Source organism: Meles meles, chromosome 16 (assembly GCF_922984935.1).
Source record: "Meles meles chromosome 16, mMelMel3.1 paternal haplotype, whole genome shotgun sequence".
NCBI classification, from domain to species: domain Eukaryota; kingdom Metazoa; phylum Chordata; class Mammalia; order Carnivora; family Mustelidae; genus Meles; species Meles meles.
The window spans coordinates 59,780,431-59,799,688 of record NC_060081.1 but is presented as its reverse complement, the minus strand read 5'-3'; the positions used below and the strand labels follow the sequence as shown (position 1 = coordinate 59,799,688).

Genomic DNA, 19,258 nt, shown 5'->3' with positions numbered 1-19,258 from the left:
GAACTAGCCAGGCACCCCTTAACCATTTTATTTTGATTATATATTTAAATGTGTATACCTGGTTGCAAACGTATAATGTTAGTGATGGTAAAAAATTTTGAAAGCTACTAGCTAGCACTATGGTAAATGCAGATGGATAGGAGGAGGAGGTTTTTATTTTATTTTAAGATTTTATTTATTTGAGAGAGAGAGAGACAGCAAGAGAGAGAACACAAGTAGGGGGAGTGTGAGAGGGAGAAGCAGGCTTCCTGTTGAGCAGGGTGCCGGCCGCTGTCTGCATCCCAGGACCCCTGGACCATGACCTGAGCCTGAGCTGAAGGCAGATGCTTTATGCATGAGACACTCAGGTGCCCCGGAAGGAGGTTTTTTAAAAAGAGTTTTTATTTTGAATAATTTTAGACTTAGAGAAAGTTTGCAAAGATAGTTCAGAGTTAGATGTCCATCACCCAATTTCCTCTAATTTTAACATCTAATATAAAACTTACATGGTATATTTGTATATCTGTACATTAGTATTAACTAAACTTCAGAATTTATTCAGATTTCACCAGTTTTCTCACTAATGCCCCTTTTCTATTCCAGGATCCAATCCCAATACAACATTGCATGTAGGTTTTGTTTTCAATGCACTCTACTATACCTGCAAAGAGTATATATGACAAAGTACAGGTTCTGTTTAAAAAGGTGGCCTAGGGATGCCTGAGTGGCTCAGTTGGTTACAGCTGCCTTCAGCTCAGTCGTGGTCCCAACGCCCTGGGATGGAGTCCTGCATTAGGCTCCTTGCTTGGTGCGGAGCCTGCTTCTCTCTCTCCCTCTGCCTGCTACTCTGCCGGCTTATGCACTCTCTCTCGGTCAAACAAATAAGTAAAACCTAAATAAATAAATAAATCTTTAAAAAATAATAAAATAAAAAATAAAAAGGTGGCCTAGTTTTCTAATTTGCTGTTTTTGGTATACTGGGCTAGTACCAGGCAAGTCTGCCACACAAATCTTCCCCAAAACTTGTTGGAATTGTGGGAACTTAGTGCCAGATTTTCTTGCTCAGTAGACTCCTCACTTTCTGATTTGGAAGATTAGTTCAGTATTGGTGACAGTCATGCTGTTGAAAACTGGGCTCTGTGCTTCAGAGCTGAAATGTAACACAAAGTGTTTTGGGGTAAAGAGGAAAGACGATTTTATTCTTCCAGGCAAAAGAGGCTGCAGCAAGCTAATGACTTCAAAACCGCAGACCTGCTCTGGGTAAAAGGCTGAGAGGTTTTAAGGAAAATACAGGGTCTGGGCGGTTTGGATAGGAATCTGTTAGTACTGCCAGTCCTATTGGTTATGTCTTCAAAGTGGTTTCATGATTAGCGCTGGCAATGGCCATCTGAATCTCATTCCTAAGTATACTTTGTGGTAAGTAAGATGTCAACATTGACGCAGAGTTCCCAGAACAAAGGATTCTACAGAAAAACAAGTCAAGGGAAAAGAGAAGCTTTAATAATCAGGAAGAGGGGGGTAAAATTGTTCAGTTTAAAGTCAGTCTTGAGGGCGCCTGGGTGGCTTGGTGAGATGATGAGCCTCTGCCTTCGGCTGGGGTTGTGATCTCAGGGTCCTGGGATCCAGCCTCGCATCAGGCTCTCTGTTCAGCGGGGAGCCCACGTCCCTCTCTCTCTCTGCCTGCCCCTCTGCCTACTTGTGATCTCTTTCTCTCTGTCAAACAGATAAATAAAATCTTTTTTTTTAAAAGATTTTATTTATTTGACAGAGATCACAAGTAGGCAGAGAGGCAGGCAGAGAGAGAGGAGGAAGCAGGCTTCCCGCTGAGCAGAGATCCTGATGCAGGGCTTGATCCATCACGACCTGAGCCAAAGGCAGAGGCTTAACCCACTGAGCCATCCAGGCGCCCCGAGATAAATAAAATCTTAAAAAAAAAAAAAAAAAAAAAAAAAAAGGTCAGTCTTGGTGAAGCATTAGTGTGTCCATCTTAATTTCTATCCATCTTTACGTTTCTATAGCGGCTTCAATCACGGTAACAGTTTAGGCAGGGGCAGTGGAATTTGGGAGGCTAAGGACCAACGCAGCATGAGAATAATTTTTTCTATGATAAAATAATACTAAAGGGCAATCATGGATGGGGATAATAAGGACAGGCCGGTAAGGCTCCCTGGACTGAAATTTTTAAATGGGGAAAAAATAAAAAAACAGCTTTGGGTTCTTCTGCCAGGGCATCATCAACAGTACCAGTTAATACTTTGTGGTCCATTTCATCCTCAAAACAATCACGCAAGGAAAGCACTACTTCTTCGCCTTCTCAGAGGATCAGGGAAGAGAAGTAATTTGCACAAAGTCCCGCAGCGAGGGGCAGAGCCAGGCACTCTTAACCCAACCCACACCACAGCGTCACTCCCCTTAGGCGGGGTTGGTGCGCAAATCTTCGCACTCAGAGACTCAAAGTTCCTCTCGCCACAAACACCCGCAACTTCCGGGAGATTGCCCAGAACCTTAGCGCGCTTGCGCCGTCCCGCCCCCTGACGTCTCCATTCCGCCCCTCCCCTTTTGGAACGCGGAGCTGCTGAGCGGGCTGGCGGCCATTTTGTGAAGCGGCGAAAGAGGTGGTGGCTGCAGTGGGCTCCGGGAAGCCGTTCGGGCTGGGGCTGTCGGCCGCGGGGCGGAGGCACTCGCGCGGGGGGTAACTCGGGTCTGGGTTCGGGTGCCGCGCAGCTCTCCCCGGTAAGACTCCTGCAGCCCGGAACGGGCGGGGCTGTGCGGGGCTCGAGCCGCCCCTTGGTGGCCTGGGGCGGGGCCTTTGGAGGCCTCCGAGCCCGCCGCAGCGAGAGCCCCACACAAAAGGGTCGCGGCTTGGCTGTGAGGGGGAGGGCCTGGGGAGCCGCTTGCGCCTTTGAAGCCTGAGAGGATGCAGGAAGGACGCAGGAGAGGATGAGCCTGCATACCGAAGTGGGGACGAGGCCATAGGGAGGACGCCCCCGTGGTCTGAGAGGGAGGAGGCCACAGTTGGGTGGCCCAGCGGCCTGCGAATTAACGGGGATTGCAGTAAAAGCACACCTACATCCCGAATGAGCGAGATTTTCTTTGCTTCCCGAAAGGGACAGGGATTATACCTGCATCTCTGTGCCCAGTAGTGAGGAGATTAAATGTAGTGAGGACACTCCCTCCATCTGAGGTGGAAAGAGGCTCCCGTGGCCTACCAGGAAAAGGGAACTAGAGTCTAGACACACCTGTGGGAAAGAAGCTGCAGTCAGTACACTCCTCCGAGTCTAGCAAGGAAATCTTAGAGCTGGTCGCCGTCGAACCTGAAGGTGGATGGGGTTGCAGGGAAATGCTCCCGAGGCTCAGCATTGGGCGGGGCTTACCCTCGAGGGTGTCGGCGATTTGAGAAGCCGGCCTCTGTAGCGAGAAAGTGGGGGTGAGTACGCCTCTAAGAATTGTAGTAAGATGCCAGGCCCTTGAACCCCAAGCAGGGAAGGGGCTGCAAAGAGCACCACCTTTACATATCCCTTGGGAGAGTGCCTCCAGCACTGGAAGAGGAGCAGGCCCAATAGGAGGTGGAGGGGGGGTTGCTTTCGTTGAGTAATTGAGTTTCTTTAGTGGAGGCTGGAGGTTTTAGCTGGCAGCCACGTGAAATAGGTGGGTGGGGCTTTGAGAATCTACAGGTTAGTGTCGGGGTTGGACACCAGTGTAGGAGGCTTAGCTGCCTGCCAGGTTGTAAATGCATGGACTTCATGTGTGCTCGTAATGTGTACTTTATAGTGAAACATCTCAACGGCTTCGGTGAAGGTAACTTTGCGTTATTCAGCACAAAACATGCTGGGAGTTTTGTACCCTGACTTGCAGGTTCCGTAGGAGAGAGGTTTCTGGACTCTGAAACTGTCCTTGACTCCTGAATTTCCAGAGATGATTTAACGTAAATTGTGGCAGTTTTCAGGAACTGTTCTGTATTACTCAAGAAAAGTGTAATTCCAGCCAGTATAACCTGAGAAACAAATGTAATTGCAACTGAGAGATTGTTGAAGGAGGAACTTGTAACTGGAGTAGTCTTAGAGCTTCTTGCTTGAATGGTTTAAAATCGTGTAGTTTTTGTTAAATGCAGTATTAGTAAAATGAATTGCATTGGACTTTGTTACATAGTTTATATTGTTAATGTATTTCAGAGCATTTGCAGTTCAGAAATGTCCTACAAGTGTGGACATACAGGCTGATTTTGTTTTGTTTAATAGAAATGTAATACAAGACTGGTTGTACTCATTTTTGAGCTTTGGTGGTTTTGGCCGGATAGTGGGAAGTAATTGTGTTCAGGCATTTCCCAAGAATATTAAAAAGTTGGGAAGAACTGTTACAGGTGGTTAAAATAATTTTATGGTAATTTTTTAAGAAAACGAAATGTTTGGCCTGTTTATATAAAGGTTGAGGATATGCTCAGTATTATTCCTGGAAGATTTTTTTGACGAAATAGGGAATGCATTTTATATCATCTTTATAAGCTCAATTAAATATTTATTTTGTTTATGGGTTGTAATGCATAATTTGTGTTTTTCTTAAGTTCATATCTGTTAGGTGAAAATGTGAAACTTTAGAAACCATTTTGGTTGTTCCTTGGAACCTATGGTTATGTGCTAATATCAGCATACTTCTAGTTTCTTTCACTTTCTTGTGACATGCCAAATGTTTTGATGATTGCATATTGAGAGTTTGGGGGTTGTTGGTACAATTTTTAGATGTGAAACTTGATTTTGTGGATCAGTGTGTTCCAGGTGCTGGAATCCAGTGACCATGTTCATAACGTTTTTATTCCATTTTGTAGAGAGCTACTCCATCTTTTGGTTTAGATGAATATTTTCTTCTGCAGATATTGTAGAAAGAATTTCTAAGTGTCAGTAGTTGCACAAAAGATGCTCCTAGATACCTCTCCCTAAAATCTAGGGACTGTTGTCCATTCTTATATCTCCTGTCCCTGCCACAAGTGCTTAATAAATGTTCGTGGTATAAATGAATGTTGTTAAATGTTTAGAATTAAGCAGAAAAATAACCTCATCTGATTTATAGTTTATCAGATTTTACTACCACCACTCATAAACCTTCTGATTTGCAACGAGTTTATTTCATTAAGTTTCTGGCCACCTTTTAAGTTTTAAGACCAACAGCTAGCATGAATGTGGTTGGCTAGGTTAGAAGTTGATACTGTTGCTTTTAAGTCAAGATAATGAACATATTTGTTGGCATTTGTGGGGAGGATTTGAAAAATAACTTAATATTATAGTCTTTTTGACAGGAGGAATATATATATCTTTTTAGCAATGTCTTTTGGCTTGCCACTTTTGAGAACTTTCTGGAGCTTAATGGGGAAGTAGCATAACGAGCTGTCTAAAGGATTCATGTCCCTCTGTGTCAGAAGCATTGTTTCATTAAGAATGATCCCAGAATCTGAAATGTGATTCATTTGGGGATGGGGACAAAATCATGTGGATGAAGCTGTGGTTTTTTTCCGTAATGTGATTATGCGGCTTATAGCTTTGTGCCCATTATAATTGGTTCTCTGTTGTTCATTTCTGAGGGTGAACATTTGAGGGGTGCTGGTTTTGTATTTTGAATCTAAAGAACTTAGCTCTGCTATACCCTGGTTACTATTGATTAAAGACTGATGACTGAACAAAGTTAAAATTCACTTTTTGATATTTATCACCAGATGAAGAGTGAAACGGTTAAGTTCAACTGGTTTGTGCTTTGGTTTTCTGATAAAAGAGGATTGTTGTCGGACATTTTACTCCGAAATTCCAAGTGATTGAAATGACTAGTAAATAAGAATATATGTCGTGTCATAATATGTGAAATGTTCATAGCAGATATTTGTAATTTGTTCATGTATGTGGTATTTCTAAAGCTGAAGCAAAGCTAGTATGTTAGGACTAATTCCTAACGAAGTGGAAAAGTATACTAGAGCAATCTTCTTGTTTTAGATCTTCTGATATATATCAGCAAATTAATGGCAAATCAGGCCCATTTTCTCCTTTGTACGTTTATACTTTATAAATAGGTAAAATGTGTGTTAGATGTTTTGTTGCATACAATTGGTTGTCTTATCCTTCTAACTAAAATTCACCAAGTCTTAGGTGGTTGGAGTGGAATTTTCATTTTGGGATCCTGCATTCTGTTGCTAGCTGACACTTAGAACACAGGAATGAGTAGTTCCTGGAGAACAGTAGTGCCTCTATTAATAAATTATTGTGCTCTTTACAAAGGTGGGGGGTTGAGAATAAAAGTACTTCTTCAGTCTCAGTTTCTGTTTACTTTGTCCATATGAAGGAAGAAGTGTACACCAAGAGTTGTGAAGTTTTAGCTTCAAGCCTGAAGTTTCTGGGTACTTTCCTTTGGTATGGATTGATGTGGGCCTTCCCCTTTGCTTAAATAGATAAGATTCATGAATTTACTTCAAGATTGATTTTTTTTTTTTTAAGGTTTTATTTATTTGACAGAGAGAGAGATCACAAGCAGGCAGAGAGGCAGGGGGAGGGTTACCAGGGGTGGGGGGGTGGGGGGGGCAGGCTTCCCGCCTAGCAGAGAGCCAGATGAGGGGCTCGATCCCAGGATCCTGGGATGACGACCTGAGCAGAGGCTTAACCCACCCAGGCGCCCATGGATTGATTTTTTTTACTTTAAATTGAACAACGTAAAATTTGAATGAGGCATTTGCCAAATTCAGCTGGAACTTAAACTTTTTCTTGTGACATGAGACTTCCTTCTTGTTAAAGTAACTTCTGGGAACCCTTTAGAAATTTTTGATAGTAGGTCTAATGTTGTTCCCTTTGGGCATAACTAGCTGACTCTAAACTTGTTCCTATCCAGATGGACTTTTGGAGTCTTCTTGGGTGTGGAAGGGAAGAGGCTAAGGAACCTGTTTGTTTCCCTTCAGGGCACTTATCCTGGTCCCGTACCAGACCCTTTGAATTGGAATCTACAGTGGCGGATCATATGTTAATCTTAAATGCTTAACTAGAAAAACTACTGTGGTTCTATTGGTTATAGAGTCAAACTTGAATGTTTAGAAAATAATATTGCAGAATTCATGCTCTTCCTCATTGAGCATAGCCTTTACCTAAAAACATGCTTGTTTTGTATTTCAGATTTCCCTTTGTGACCTGTTAGATAAACTTCTAGGTGTTTCTTTTAAGGAGTTTTAAAACTCTTTAGACCTAATTAGAACTGATTTGTACAACATATAAAAAAATTAATACAGTGCTTTGGGCTTTTGAAAGGCTTGTTTATGACATACTTACGTAGCTTTTGTGGCAAAACAATCTTACTCTTGAGTAATTTGAGTAGCTGTCTAGAAGATGTTTAGCTTGTCCTTTAGAAAAAATTTGGAGTAACACTAGAATTTTTTAATACGTTTTACTTTTTGGTGATGAATATTAAGCTCACAGGTGATATCTCGAACTTGAAAGATAGTTAAAAAATGAGCATCGTTCTAAGTAGTGTTCTTGTTGGTATCTTTATACTTAACTGACAATTTTCTTCTTTCTCTGAATTCAAAAATGATCTTTTGCATATAGTTGTCTAATTATTTGGTCTTATATATTGCTTGTGAATTGTTCACAACTTCACTGATTTGGGAGAAATTCCAGTAAGGATAAATGACTCATTTTTACTTTGGGAAGTCTTCTTAATATGCCATTTTTAGGGTTTTTTTTTTTTTTTTTACAAGTTTCTTGGAACAGTTTTGGTGTTAGAAGAAAAAGCACTTTTCCTTAAGATTTTGAACCCCAGTGGTTTTAAGTAGGAATTAATCATTACAGCCTGAACTGTCACTTCATTTGTGTTTCTTGATGCTTGATGCTATTTTGGTACAAAGGAAAATATTTTGAAAGCGCAACTGCAAGAATTTCCATAAGTACCCTTGAATTGATGATTTTGTCATTTGTCTTGGAACTGTTTATGTGTGAACGTGTGCTTTTTCATCAAGTGTTTGGTGGGACCTGAGGAAATAGGTTGTAGTTGGACTTGTATTAAGGAATTTTCTGGACTGGTTTAATCATCAAGTGATTAAAAGTAATTACCAGCTGTAAAGCTGAGCTTTATGACTGTTTTAGGTTTTAACTGATTCATTCTTGGACTAATTTATGGCACATTCTTGATATATGTAAATATATAATGTTTTGAGAGATACCAAATTTGAAAGCGATACCAAGTAACGCATGTATGGGAATTTGGTACACGTGTTTCTTTCTTTCTCTTTTTTTTAAATATGCATTCTAATGAAGTACTCTGGTGGTTTCAGACTCGCCTTCATAATGTACAGTTCAGTGTGGCCTGTGCGTGTTGTTTTGTGTTTCCTGCATTGATTTTTGCCTCCATTTATTCTCTATTGCAGTCTAAAAGTTGGTTTTAATTGGTTGCCCACAGGATTGACTTGGCCTCTACTTCTTGTTAAGAAAATACATCTCTTGTTTTATCAGGTAAGAGATTTTGAATAGAAGGTTTGTTTTTATACAAAATAAAATGAGACAGCTTATTTAGTAACATGAAAATATGTGTAGTAACTGAATTATGGGGGATTTTCTTTCTTTTTTAAAAATCTTTTCTGAGGGATGGGGATGGGGTGGACTGGGTGCCTTGAACAGTCGTTGCTTTCTTCGGGGTTCAGTTTTTTATGGATGCATTTCTTTTGCTGAATTGCCAATTATTAGGCAGTAAGTCTGTTTTTTTTCCCCCTCAGTGTAGCATTCCAGGCTAATTGCAAATGTAGGTGGTTGTTATTGGTATGGTTTTTTAATATTCCTTAGAGGTAAATGTGTAGATAATGGGTCCTGTGTTTTAGAGTACCTATTTTGACTTTAGATGGAATTGATTGGACTCTAATCCTCTTGTTAAATAACAAAGGTAGGCTCAAGATAGTTGAAATGACTTACCAGTCAAATAGGCACTTAGAAGAATAGCAGATCTTACTTCATATTTTTTCCGAACCTAAAAACTGTTTTTCTCTTTAGATGGCTTTATGAATAATTCATGTGTTCTTTGGTTTAATTCTCAGCCCTTTTCTAACTGGTAATCTGGGCAGATTTTTCAGTATCATGTTTTCGTATGTACCTTGTGCAGACTTTAACTAAAGCCCCTCTCTTAGTAGCAGATGGTTTTTGAAGAATTACTGTGTATGTCACTTTAGCCCTGTGTTTAATTTTTGTGTTCTTGGGACTATATCAGATTCCCATTTTAGTGTCCCAGTGCAAACTAACATCTTTCTATCTCAAGTCGTTTTGGGTGCCTAGATTACTTACTCAAGATGTGATTAAGTGATTAAGCATTTTTTGAAGTTGAACAGGAATGCTGTCTTAATTTTACATGTAGCCAATATGCTATAGACAGTAGGGAATGAGAATTTGATTTAACGTCTTGAAATCTTCTTGATGAGCTTCTCTATAGGCTGCTAAATAGTAGTAAATACGAAGAAAAGAGTTTGTTGGTGTGATTTATTTTTTTAGTATTCATTTTTCTTGTTGATTCTTGCAAACCAAAAATGAAAAGCTTCCCTTCTCCACCAAATTTCTAGTGTTTTATAATGGTCCCTTAAAGAGCATTTTCTGTTTGCCAGTCCATCTTTCTGGATTAAATTTGAAAGTGGCTTTTATTTTTGTGTATGTGTGTGAGAAAACTGTCGAAGCCAAGTAATATATTTCTGTTTTGTGTACAACAGTCATAATAGTTGAGATATAATTACAGGTATTGTTGTATCAAATTAATAGTCACACAATATTTGACATTGAAAAACTGCTTTCATGGAGTTATAGGATTCTTAGAGCTTTCAGCAGGAAACTTTGCTCTTTTCATGTTCCTGTTTGAGAAGCGATAAAACCAAAGTTAAATCATAGAAATTTTCTGATCACAGAACTAGTTTAATAGGTTTATATTTAGTATATGTGCTGCCGAAGCGAGCACAATAGGTTTATATTTAAATGTTGATTTATAAGATGGCTTGGAAAACACCCTATGTTGTTGATCACATAAATTTCAAATCAGTACTTTTTCCAGTCCCAAGAATTCGTTTTATACCGCTTTACAAAGGGCTTCCCTTGAATTTGCTCTTGGAAGCCATAAGAACTGAAATACCGAAGTTTTACTTAAATCTGGGAGAAACGTCTCCAAAAGAAAAAGTTCAGAATGGGACATTATTTAAGGACAGCAGTGAGCTCCCAGAAATTCCACTGGAGTTACGTTGAGTAGACACTATAACAGTCACTGAATAAAAGTTCATACCCTAGTTCTTTTTAAAACAAAAGCAAAACGAGAAAATACCCTTTTTTCGTTATCATCCTTCTTTGGGGAAAACAAGACTTGGGGGACTGTGTGTGTGTGTGTATTACTGTTGTTATTTTTATGGTGAGTTTGGAAATGAGTCATTGGATCTGAGTTTAAATTAAAACAGCTGTGGTGAATGGCACTGCAACCAGGTTCTACTTTTTGGAGTGATGAATATAGATACCTAAGATTTTGGCTGTTTTATTCAGTATTTACTTTGGATTCTTTGTATGTGTTAACTTTGTAATAAATAATTCCATATATAGTTTTCCTTAATAAATAGAGCTATAATGCAGATTGAAGAGTTTTAGGTTGAAATATGGAATCCTTTTTTTTTTTTTTTTGAGACTTGAGTCTACTTTATTGTTAAGTATTATTTGTAATTCATTCGTATTGCAGTTTTCTGTTTCTGTTTGCCTTCTGAGACTGAGTGTTATAAAATGACCCTGATAATTCTACAGAGTTGTCATTTTTATAAGGAAAATGCTAAGCCACTTTTAAATATTAACTTTGATACATCCTTTGCATGGTTTTCCCCTGCAGATTGTTCAACTTTGTGTCCTGATTTGACTTACACATTTCTTTTAAATCTTATTGAATAATTAGTGGTCTGAATGATGTTATTGGTGATTCTACTTCTTATGGTGGTTTTTTCCCCTGAAACTTTGAGTTATGGCACTGAACTTCTAATTGTTCACAGAATTAATGCCTTTTGAAGTTGAAATTGTCTAGGTTTTACATTGTAAATGGCCCATAATGTTCAGTTTTTAGAATATTCAAATAAAAAAAACAACCTACATTGCTTGTGATAGTTTGAGGGTATATTTGAGGGCCTAATACGGTAGCTGGTCATTCTTTTAGTTAAAAACTTGGTGTGATAAACAGTAGTCTGACCTGGCCGTTGCCTTTTCTCATCTGCAGGTGTGTGTGGTTTCAGCGCAGCATGGCTGTGGTCATCCGTTTGCAAGGTCTCCCAATTGTGGCGGGGACCATGGACATTCGCCACTTCTTCTCTGGATTGACCATCCCTGATGGGGGCGTGCATATTGTAGGGGGTGAACTGGGTGAGGCTTTCATCGTTTTTGCCACTGATGAAGATGCAAGGCTTGGTATGATGCGCACAGGTGGTACAATTAAAGGGTCAAAAGTAACACTTTTGTTGAGTAGTAAAACGGAAATGCAGAATATGATTGAACTGAGTCGTAGGCGTTTTGAAACTGCCAACTTAGATATACCACCAGCAAATGCTAGTAGATCAGGACCGCCACCTAGCTCAGGAATGAGTGGCAGGGTAAACTTGCCTACAACAGTACCTAACTTTAATAATCCTTCACCCAGTGTAGTTACTGCCGCCACGTCTGTTCATGAAAGCAACAAAAATATACAGACATTTTCCACAGCCAGCATAGGATCGGCTCCTCCAAATATGGGGGCTTCTTTTGGGAGCCCAACGTTTAGCTCAACCATTCCGAGCACAGCGTCTCCAATGAACACAGTCCCACCACCACCAATTCCTCCAATCCCAGCGATGCCATCTTTGCCACCAATGCCGTCCATTCCCCCAATACCAGTTCCTCCTCCGGTACCTACATTGCCTCCAGTGCCTCCTGTGCCCCCAATTCCCCCAGTCCCTTCTGTGCCACCCATGACCCCACTGCCACCCATGTCTGGCATGCCACCCTTGAACCCGCCACCTGTGGCACCTCTGCCTGCTGGAATGAATGGCTCTGGAGCACCTATGAATCTGAACAATAACCTGAACCCTGTGTTTCTGGGTCCACTGAATCCTGTTAACCCTATCCAGATGAACTCTCAAAGCAGTGTGAAACCACTTCCCATCAACCCCGATGATCTATATGTCAGTGTGCATGGAATGCCCTTTTCTGCAATGGAAAATGATGTCAGAGATTTTTTCCATGGGCTCCGTGTTGATGCAGTGCATTTGTTGAAAGATCATGTAGGTCGAAATAATGGGAATGGATTGGTTAAGTTTCTCTCCCCTCAAGATACATTTGAAGCTTTGAAACGAAACAGAATGCTGATGATCCAACGCTATGTGGAAGTTAGTCCTGCCACAGAGAGACAGTGGGTAGCTGCTGGAGGCCATATCACTTTTAAGCAAAGTATAGGACCTTCTGGACAAACCCATCCCCCTCCTCAGACACTTCCCAGGTCAAAATCGCCCAGTGGGCAGAAAAGGTCAAGGTCAAGATCACCACATGAGGCTGGTTTTTGTGTTTACTTGAAAGGGCTACCATTTGAAGCGGAAAACAAACATGTCATTGATTTTTTTAAAAAGTTGGATATTGTGGAAGATAGTATTTATATTGCTTATGGACCCAATGGGAAAGCAACTGGTGAAGGCTTCGTAGAATTCAGGAACGAGGCTGACTATAAGGCGGCTCTGTGTCGTCATAAACAATACATGGGCAATCGCTTTATTCAAGTTCATCCAATTACTAAGAAAGGTATGCTAGAAAAGATAGATATGATTCGTAAAAGACTGCAGAACTTCAGCTATGACCAGAGGGAAATGATGTTAAATCCGGAGGGGGATGTCAGCTCTGCCAAAGTCTGTGCTCATATAACAAATATTCCATTCAGCATTACCAAGATGGATGTTCTTCAGTTCCTAGAAGGAATCCCAGTGGATGAAAATGCTGTACATGTTCTTGTTGATAACAATGGGCAAGGTCTAGGACAGGCATTGGTTCAGTTTAAAAATGAAGATGATGCACGTAAGTCTGAACGCTTACACCGTAAAAAACTTAATGGGAGAGAAGCTTTTGTTCATGTAGTTACTCTAGAAGATATGAGAGAGATTGAAAAAAATCCCCCTGCCCAAGGAAAAAAAGGGTTAAAGATGCCTGTGCCAGGTAATCCTACAGTTCCAGGAATGCCCAGTGTGGGAATGCCCAGTGCGGGAATGCCCAGTGCAGGAATGCCCGGTGCGGGAATCCCCGGTGCGGGAATGCCCGGTGCGGGAATGCCCGGTGCAGGAATGCCCGGTGCAGGAGTGCCCGGCGCGGGCGTGCCCGGCGCGGGCGTGCCCGGTGCAGGCGTGCCCGGTGCAGGAGTGCCCGGTGCAGGAGTGCCTGGTGCAGGAATGCCTGGTGCAGGAGGTGAAGAGCATGCCTTCCTGGCTGTAGGATCTAAGGAGGCCAACAATGGGCCTCCATTTAACTTTCCTGGTAATTTTGGTGGGTCCAATGCCTTTGGGCCACCACTCCCTCCTCCAGGATTAGGAGGAGCCTTTGGTGATGCTAGGCCTGGTATGCCTTCAGTTGGAAATAGTGGTTTGCCTGGTCTAGGACTGGATGTTCCAGGTTTTGGAGGTGGACCAAATAACTTAAGTGGGCCAGGATTTGGAGGAGGCCCTCAGAATTTTGGAAATGGCCCTGGTAGTTTAGGTGGCCCCCCGGGCTTTGGAAGTGGCCCTCCTGGTCTTGGAAGTGCCCCTGGGCATTTGAGTGGGCCACCAGCCTTTGGGCCTGGGCCTGGGCCTGGCCCTGGCCCAATTCACATTGGTGGTCCCCCTGGCTTTGGATCTAGTTCTGGAAAACCAGGACCAACAGTAATTAAAGTGCAGAATATGCCCTTCACTGTGTCTATTGATGAGATTTTAGATTTCTTTTATGGCTATCAAGTGATCCCAGGCTCAGTGTGTTTAAAATACAATGAAAAAGGTATGCCCACAGGCGAAGCCATGGTGGCCTTCGAATCTCGGGATGAAGCCACAGCTGCTGTCATTGACTTAAATGACAGACCTATAGGCTCAAGGAAAGTAAAACTTGTCTTAGGGTAGCTGTTCACATCAATTCTTTATAGGGTAGATCTTCATAGTGCTGTGATTAATGCATCCAGATTGTTTTTCTAGTATTTCCAGGTTAGAACCTGTGGATTGTTTCAATTGCATATAGATTGGTTTTTGTAACATAGAGCATTGGTTGACTGTTTACAGAAGACTCACTACCAGGATAAATACTGCTGTATGTTACAGTAAAGCTGTCTGGAGAGAACACAAAAATGATTTTGGCGTACCATTAGAGAAACCATTTGTAAAACACAAATGACCACATAAAGCTTATCAAGGAGTTTAGATTGGTTTTGTTTTATACCATATGGGATGAAGAAAATAGAAATGTCAATAGAGCTCATTAAGGGTGCTCTTGCCAGCTGCTGAAAAATAGAAGTTGGCTACTCTTGGAATTTGGTTTAAAGCTGGACAGATTTGCTTTGTTATAGGGTCAAAGCTTTGTCTAAAGTCCTCATTTTCTTTTAAAATTGAATAAAATCTCTGTATACAGATCCACTGTATGTACCTTTATTGCTTCTTAAGGGTTCTTGCTGTATAGACAGTCCTGCTTCTGAAGTTGCTGCTTTTTTGTTTGCCTAATTGACTCATTTGTAAATGAGCAGAACTGTTTTGTTGTTGTTGTTTTAATATAAAACTCCACACTTGGTTTGTGCTATACCCTGGAACTTTGATTTCTAATGTCACACTTAAAATCGTGTGAAATAAGAACTTCTGCCACAAAAATAAAATACAGAGTCCTCTACCTACCAGAGCCTTTTTGGTTTGACCGCCATGTTCTAGTTTAGTCAGTTTAAAAATTGTTCATGTTTGGATGGCTTTGAAAACCAGAAACCACTTCTAATGATCATTGTTTAAAATGCCAGATTTGAAGTCCTGTCCATGATGGACTAATGTTCTGGCAGTTTCCTTCTGTCCCAAATTTGTGTGAAATTTTGGCCTGTAACTAAACAAAGAGGGTCCGTTTATAAGAGCATTATATCTAGGTTTTTTTAAAAACTGAAGTTGAAATTGTTAGCTTTGTTAGCAGTAGTGTTACAGAATAAAAGATTCATAAGCTGTTCCATAGATGTGCATTTAATCCTGTTACTTGGAGGCTTTTTGGTCTAGTTGTTTGATCAGGAGCCTGTTCATAAAAATTCTTCATACTGAGTACAAGTGCAGCTGCCAGAGGGGAGAGAATTGAGACTCTTTGCCCTTTCATACTCTTTTTTGGCATTCAGGACACTAAGGCAGGAGGACCACATGGGTTCTGGTTGGTAAGTGTCCTTGTCATAAAAACATTTGCCTTACAAGATCCTGCTCACTGCTACAAAAGGCTCTATTTATGGTTACTTTCCTTCTTAGTTAAAATGCTCTAAAGAAAGATGTGTCACATTGTATTATAAACATACATGGAATAGGAGATTGGTGAGATATCATGAAAAACAAATTTTGTCTTTAACATGGGCCTCTGTCTTGGTTTGAAACATCCCCAACATTTCCTGCAAATCAATGTACTTACAAAGGGGTCAGACTTTTAAAAGAGTTATTTCCTATTAAAAAAAAAAATAGTGCCTTTTTGGTGTTGCAAGTCAGTGGAACACTGAAATACAGCGTCTCGTGTAACTTAGAGTTAAGAGTGGCAGCAGTTTCATTTGCGTGATAAGATTTGGAAAGCCTTTTCATCACTACAGTCTTAGAGGTTTGACAGTACAGGATTTTTTTGTTTAGGGAAAGGATTGCTTAGACTTTCAAAGAAGACATGGCTGTGTTGTGGGTCTTTTGACAATTCATGAATACAAATTTGCTTTGACAGATCGCTAGATATTGCCTCCTCAACTAAAAAAAGCAATATGATGTTTATATATGCTATTCAATTTAAGTTTTCTGTTAAGTAATCATTTCTCATTCCAAAGACCGAGTGCAGAAAACTTCAGCGCTGCTTGGGAGTCTTATTTCAACTGCAGATTATTTTCCCCATTGGAGAGCTGACTGTTTTCATTTTAGAAAAATGGGTTGTTTGAAGATGAAAGCCTTTTATCTTTTTTCACAGTTTATTTTGGTTATATGTTCGTACAATCTTATTAAATATTTCAAATACTTTATTGCAATTACTTTGTTATTTCTACATCTTAGATAAATGCTGAAAAGGAAAACTTGATTTCATTGTTCATCAAATTAAATAAATTAAGAAAATAGTGGTTTGTGTAGAATTTGGAGAGATCTATGTTCTATATTTGGTTGAGTCACAACAGTGCTTCTCTTGTTGTGAAATGTAATTAAATGCTTTGCCCTCTGGAACTTGATGTTTGTGTATCTGAGACTTATTAATATAGTGCTAACTGCTAAGCGTACTGTTCATCTTGTTCTGGGCACTGGAGTTTGAGTTTTAAAAAAATTCTTGAAAATATGTTCTGTGCAATCACTCATACCTCTCTTCCTGCAAATTTTCTCAGAAGAACTAGGTTTGGGGTGAAAATGAATTTATTTTCTCATTTGCTTTGTATGGTATGAAGGATTTGTAAAGCTTTGCTCAAAGTTGTGTGCATTTGTAAACACGATCATGATATTTTCAATTTTATGTGTAAATCTTGTCTTTGGTGACTGATATGAATGGAAGAGAATCTTTTCCATTAGGTTTAATTCCTCCCACCCCCTTGCCAGGGCGTTTTTGGTTTTTTTTTTTAGTTTAAAGGATTAGAGATACTACAAAATGTATTTTATAAATAAGCAAATTTGTAAACTTTTTCTGAACTTCAGTGAAACATTTAGTCCACAAGTAAAATTTGGAGGTGTATTTTGTGTTTAATACTATAGTTTGGATGTACAATTAATTATTAGTGGCTTAAAAAAATGCAACACTGTTGAGTGAAACGTAGTTCCTAGCTTTGTGCTCCAAGTTGTCAAAGCATCAACCATGAAAATTTCATTAGGGAAATTTTTATTCAGAATTTCAGAATAATGTCCAGTGTAATTCGGTCAGTCTTAACCCACTGGATGAAAATCTAGGGGTGTGTATGGACATAAACAAACATACCTTGGATAAAATAAGGATCCATGAAAGCCTTAATCAAACTCAAAGTCCTTTTTATTGGATTCTGTCATTGTGTACATGTGTGGGTCAAATGTTTAAAAATAAATCCACTCATCAATTTCAAGAATACTTAAAAATGAGTAAAGAAGCTGTAAAGTTACTGCTAGTTAAATCTGTAAAGAATTTCTAGCAGTGATCACTTTTAAAACTTATTTCCCACTCTTGCAAAATTTACCACATTTTGTTTTACGGGCAGTTCTATAGTAGTCCAAGCAGTTAGAAACCAAACACAATAAAATGATTCATTGCCAGTATGGCCACAACATTGCCAGCAAATACTGCCTTGGCATCGTTCAGCAGAGGTTTTTGTTTATAAAGATGAAGTCTTGAATACTGTTCAATAAACTTGTCACAAAATAAAAGAGGCTGATGCTTTTAATGCTTTACATAAGAGTACCCTACTGAGCTATACCATCAGGTTTTTGTTGTCTTTGTTACTTTTTTTAAACTCCTACAAATATTTTGTGCCTTTGGAAAGGTGGATTTGGTGATCTCGGAGGTAACCATTGTTGCTTATCCTTGTCTGCTAATGCTGAAATGTGGAAAGAAGATAACCTGGAACGGCAGGGAGGAAACTTGATTCTAGGTCAAATCTGTGGTATCCACCTTTTCAGACTTTTATCTTGTATGGTTTGCTAGCAAGCCACTTCGTTTTGTGGACTCAGAAAGAAACAGAAACCAGGTGCTCCTTTTTACAGAGGTGTCTTAAAGGGGGCTGTGATTGTCTTCTTAAAATACCGATTACTTTAAGAAATGGGAAAAGAAATCTTCAGGATACATTGTCAATTGCACATATTTCTAATTAGAGGTTTCTCTTTTTTGTTTACTTACTCTTGCATTAGTATGTGAGGTATTTTGAGGTGGGGAAGGGGGACAGGAATTAAAAATACTGGTGCTTTCTGACATTGATGCTCTGGTTTTGTCCCTTTCACATTTGTTCAGCTTCTGAAAGACAAAAATTAGCAAATGAGAAATTTCCATAAACTCCGGAGTCCTTTAAAAAAAAAAATTCTGGATTGGAGTTGCAGAGAAATTAGTGTGCTATTCCTTTTAACCAAAGCTCTTGAAAAATACATATAACTTTTACCTTTATCACGAAAGAGTTTTTAGCCTGTTTTTGAGTTTCAGTACCCAGGTTGTTTCAGAGGGGTTTAGACTTAAACATACTTAATTCTAGGTGGTTGCTGAACTGTTCTAAAATTATGAAAGTTTGACTAAATATTTGAAAAATCACAGAGTGAAATCAGCTGCCTACAGATATCCAGAATGGTCTTTACCATCTTAAAAGGATAGACTGATGCTAATAATACATTTTGTTTTCTTGCTCAGGAGAAAACTCACTTCAATTCATTGTTGTCTGCTTTCCAGTGTTTTATAGCAGGAAATGGTTTATCAGTTATGTGCATCGCCACCATTCTCCTTACTGCCCCCCCCCCAAATTAGAGCTTTTATAGGATATGGTAGAGTCCAAACTTAGGACTGTCTTTTTAATTAAAAAATTGCTTGATTTCAGTTTTGTCTTTTTAGTATAAAATCTGATAGATCACTTAGACTTACTCTGAAATTTCTGGAGATGGTGTATTCTGGTGGTGGCATAGTTCTCTGATGATTTAGTGACTTTTCTGGAAAAACACTTCTTGAGAGTATGGACAAGTTCATCTCTTAATGGTGCCTGTTTCTGTAAATGTTAATTCTTTATTGTGCTGTTCCTGGATTTATTCTTGTTGCCATGTACTACTTTGTGCCAGAGGATCTCACAAGCATCTTAGAATTTGGCTCCTTTTCTGGATCAACATAATTAACAATGAGCAACTAAGGTGGCAGTGCTTTTCTACATATTGTCCAGAAGGGGCAAAAAAGCCACTTGATGAAAGAAAGCATTCTAGCCCCAGGGGCAGAAGGGCAGCACTCTGAAAATCTGGGGGCAGCAAGTAGTGCTGGGGAAAACCTCATTAACTGTCATCTTTTAATTCTGAGAGGCCCAGGGCCCTTCCCCTGGTGAAAATGTTGATAGTTAAGTCCTAGAACCTAAGGGAACACAAGTTGTGGGTTAAATGACACAGCAGACATTGGAATTGGCA

General features: G+C 39.8%; 1 protein-coding gene across 13 annotated transcripts in view; it reads left to right on the top strand.

The window, feature by feature from the left end:
• The first annotated feature begins 2,548 nt into the window (after positions 1-2,548).
• The window catches only part of LOC123927072 (RNA-binding protein 12), a 34,753-nt gene continuing 18,043 nt past the window's right edge, over positions 2,549-19,258 (top strand). Inside the window, exons 1-3 of one of the 13 annotated variants that reach the window (XM_045981585.1) lie at positions 2,549-2,594; positions 8,366-8,450; positions 11,209-18,412. In XM_045981585.1, the coding sequence (XP_045837541.1) occupies positions 11,231-14,092 (2,862 nt within the window). In that variant the 5' untranslated portion in view covers positions 2,549-2,594; positions 8,366-8,450; positions 11,209-11,230 and the 3' untranslated portion in view covers positions 14,093-18,412. Of the gene's footprint in view, positions 2,713-8,365; positions 8,451-11,208; positions 18,413-19,258 lie in introns of those variants that run through there. The other 12 variants (XM_045981586.1, XM_045981583.1, XM_045981584.1 and 9 more) reach the window with 12 other exon arrangements.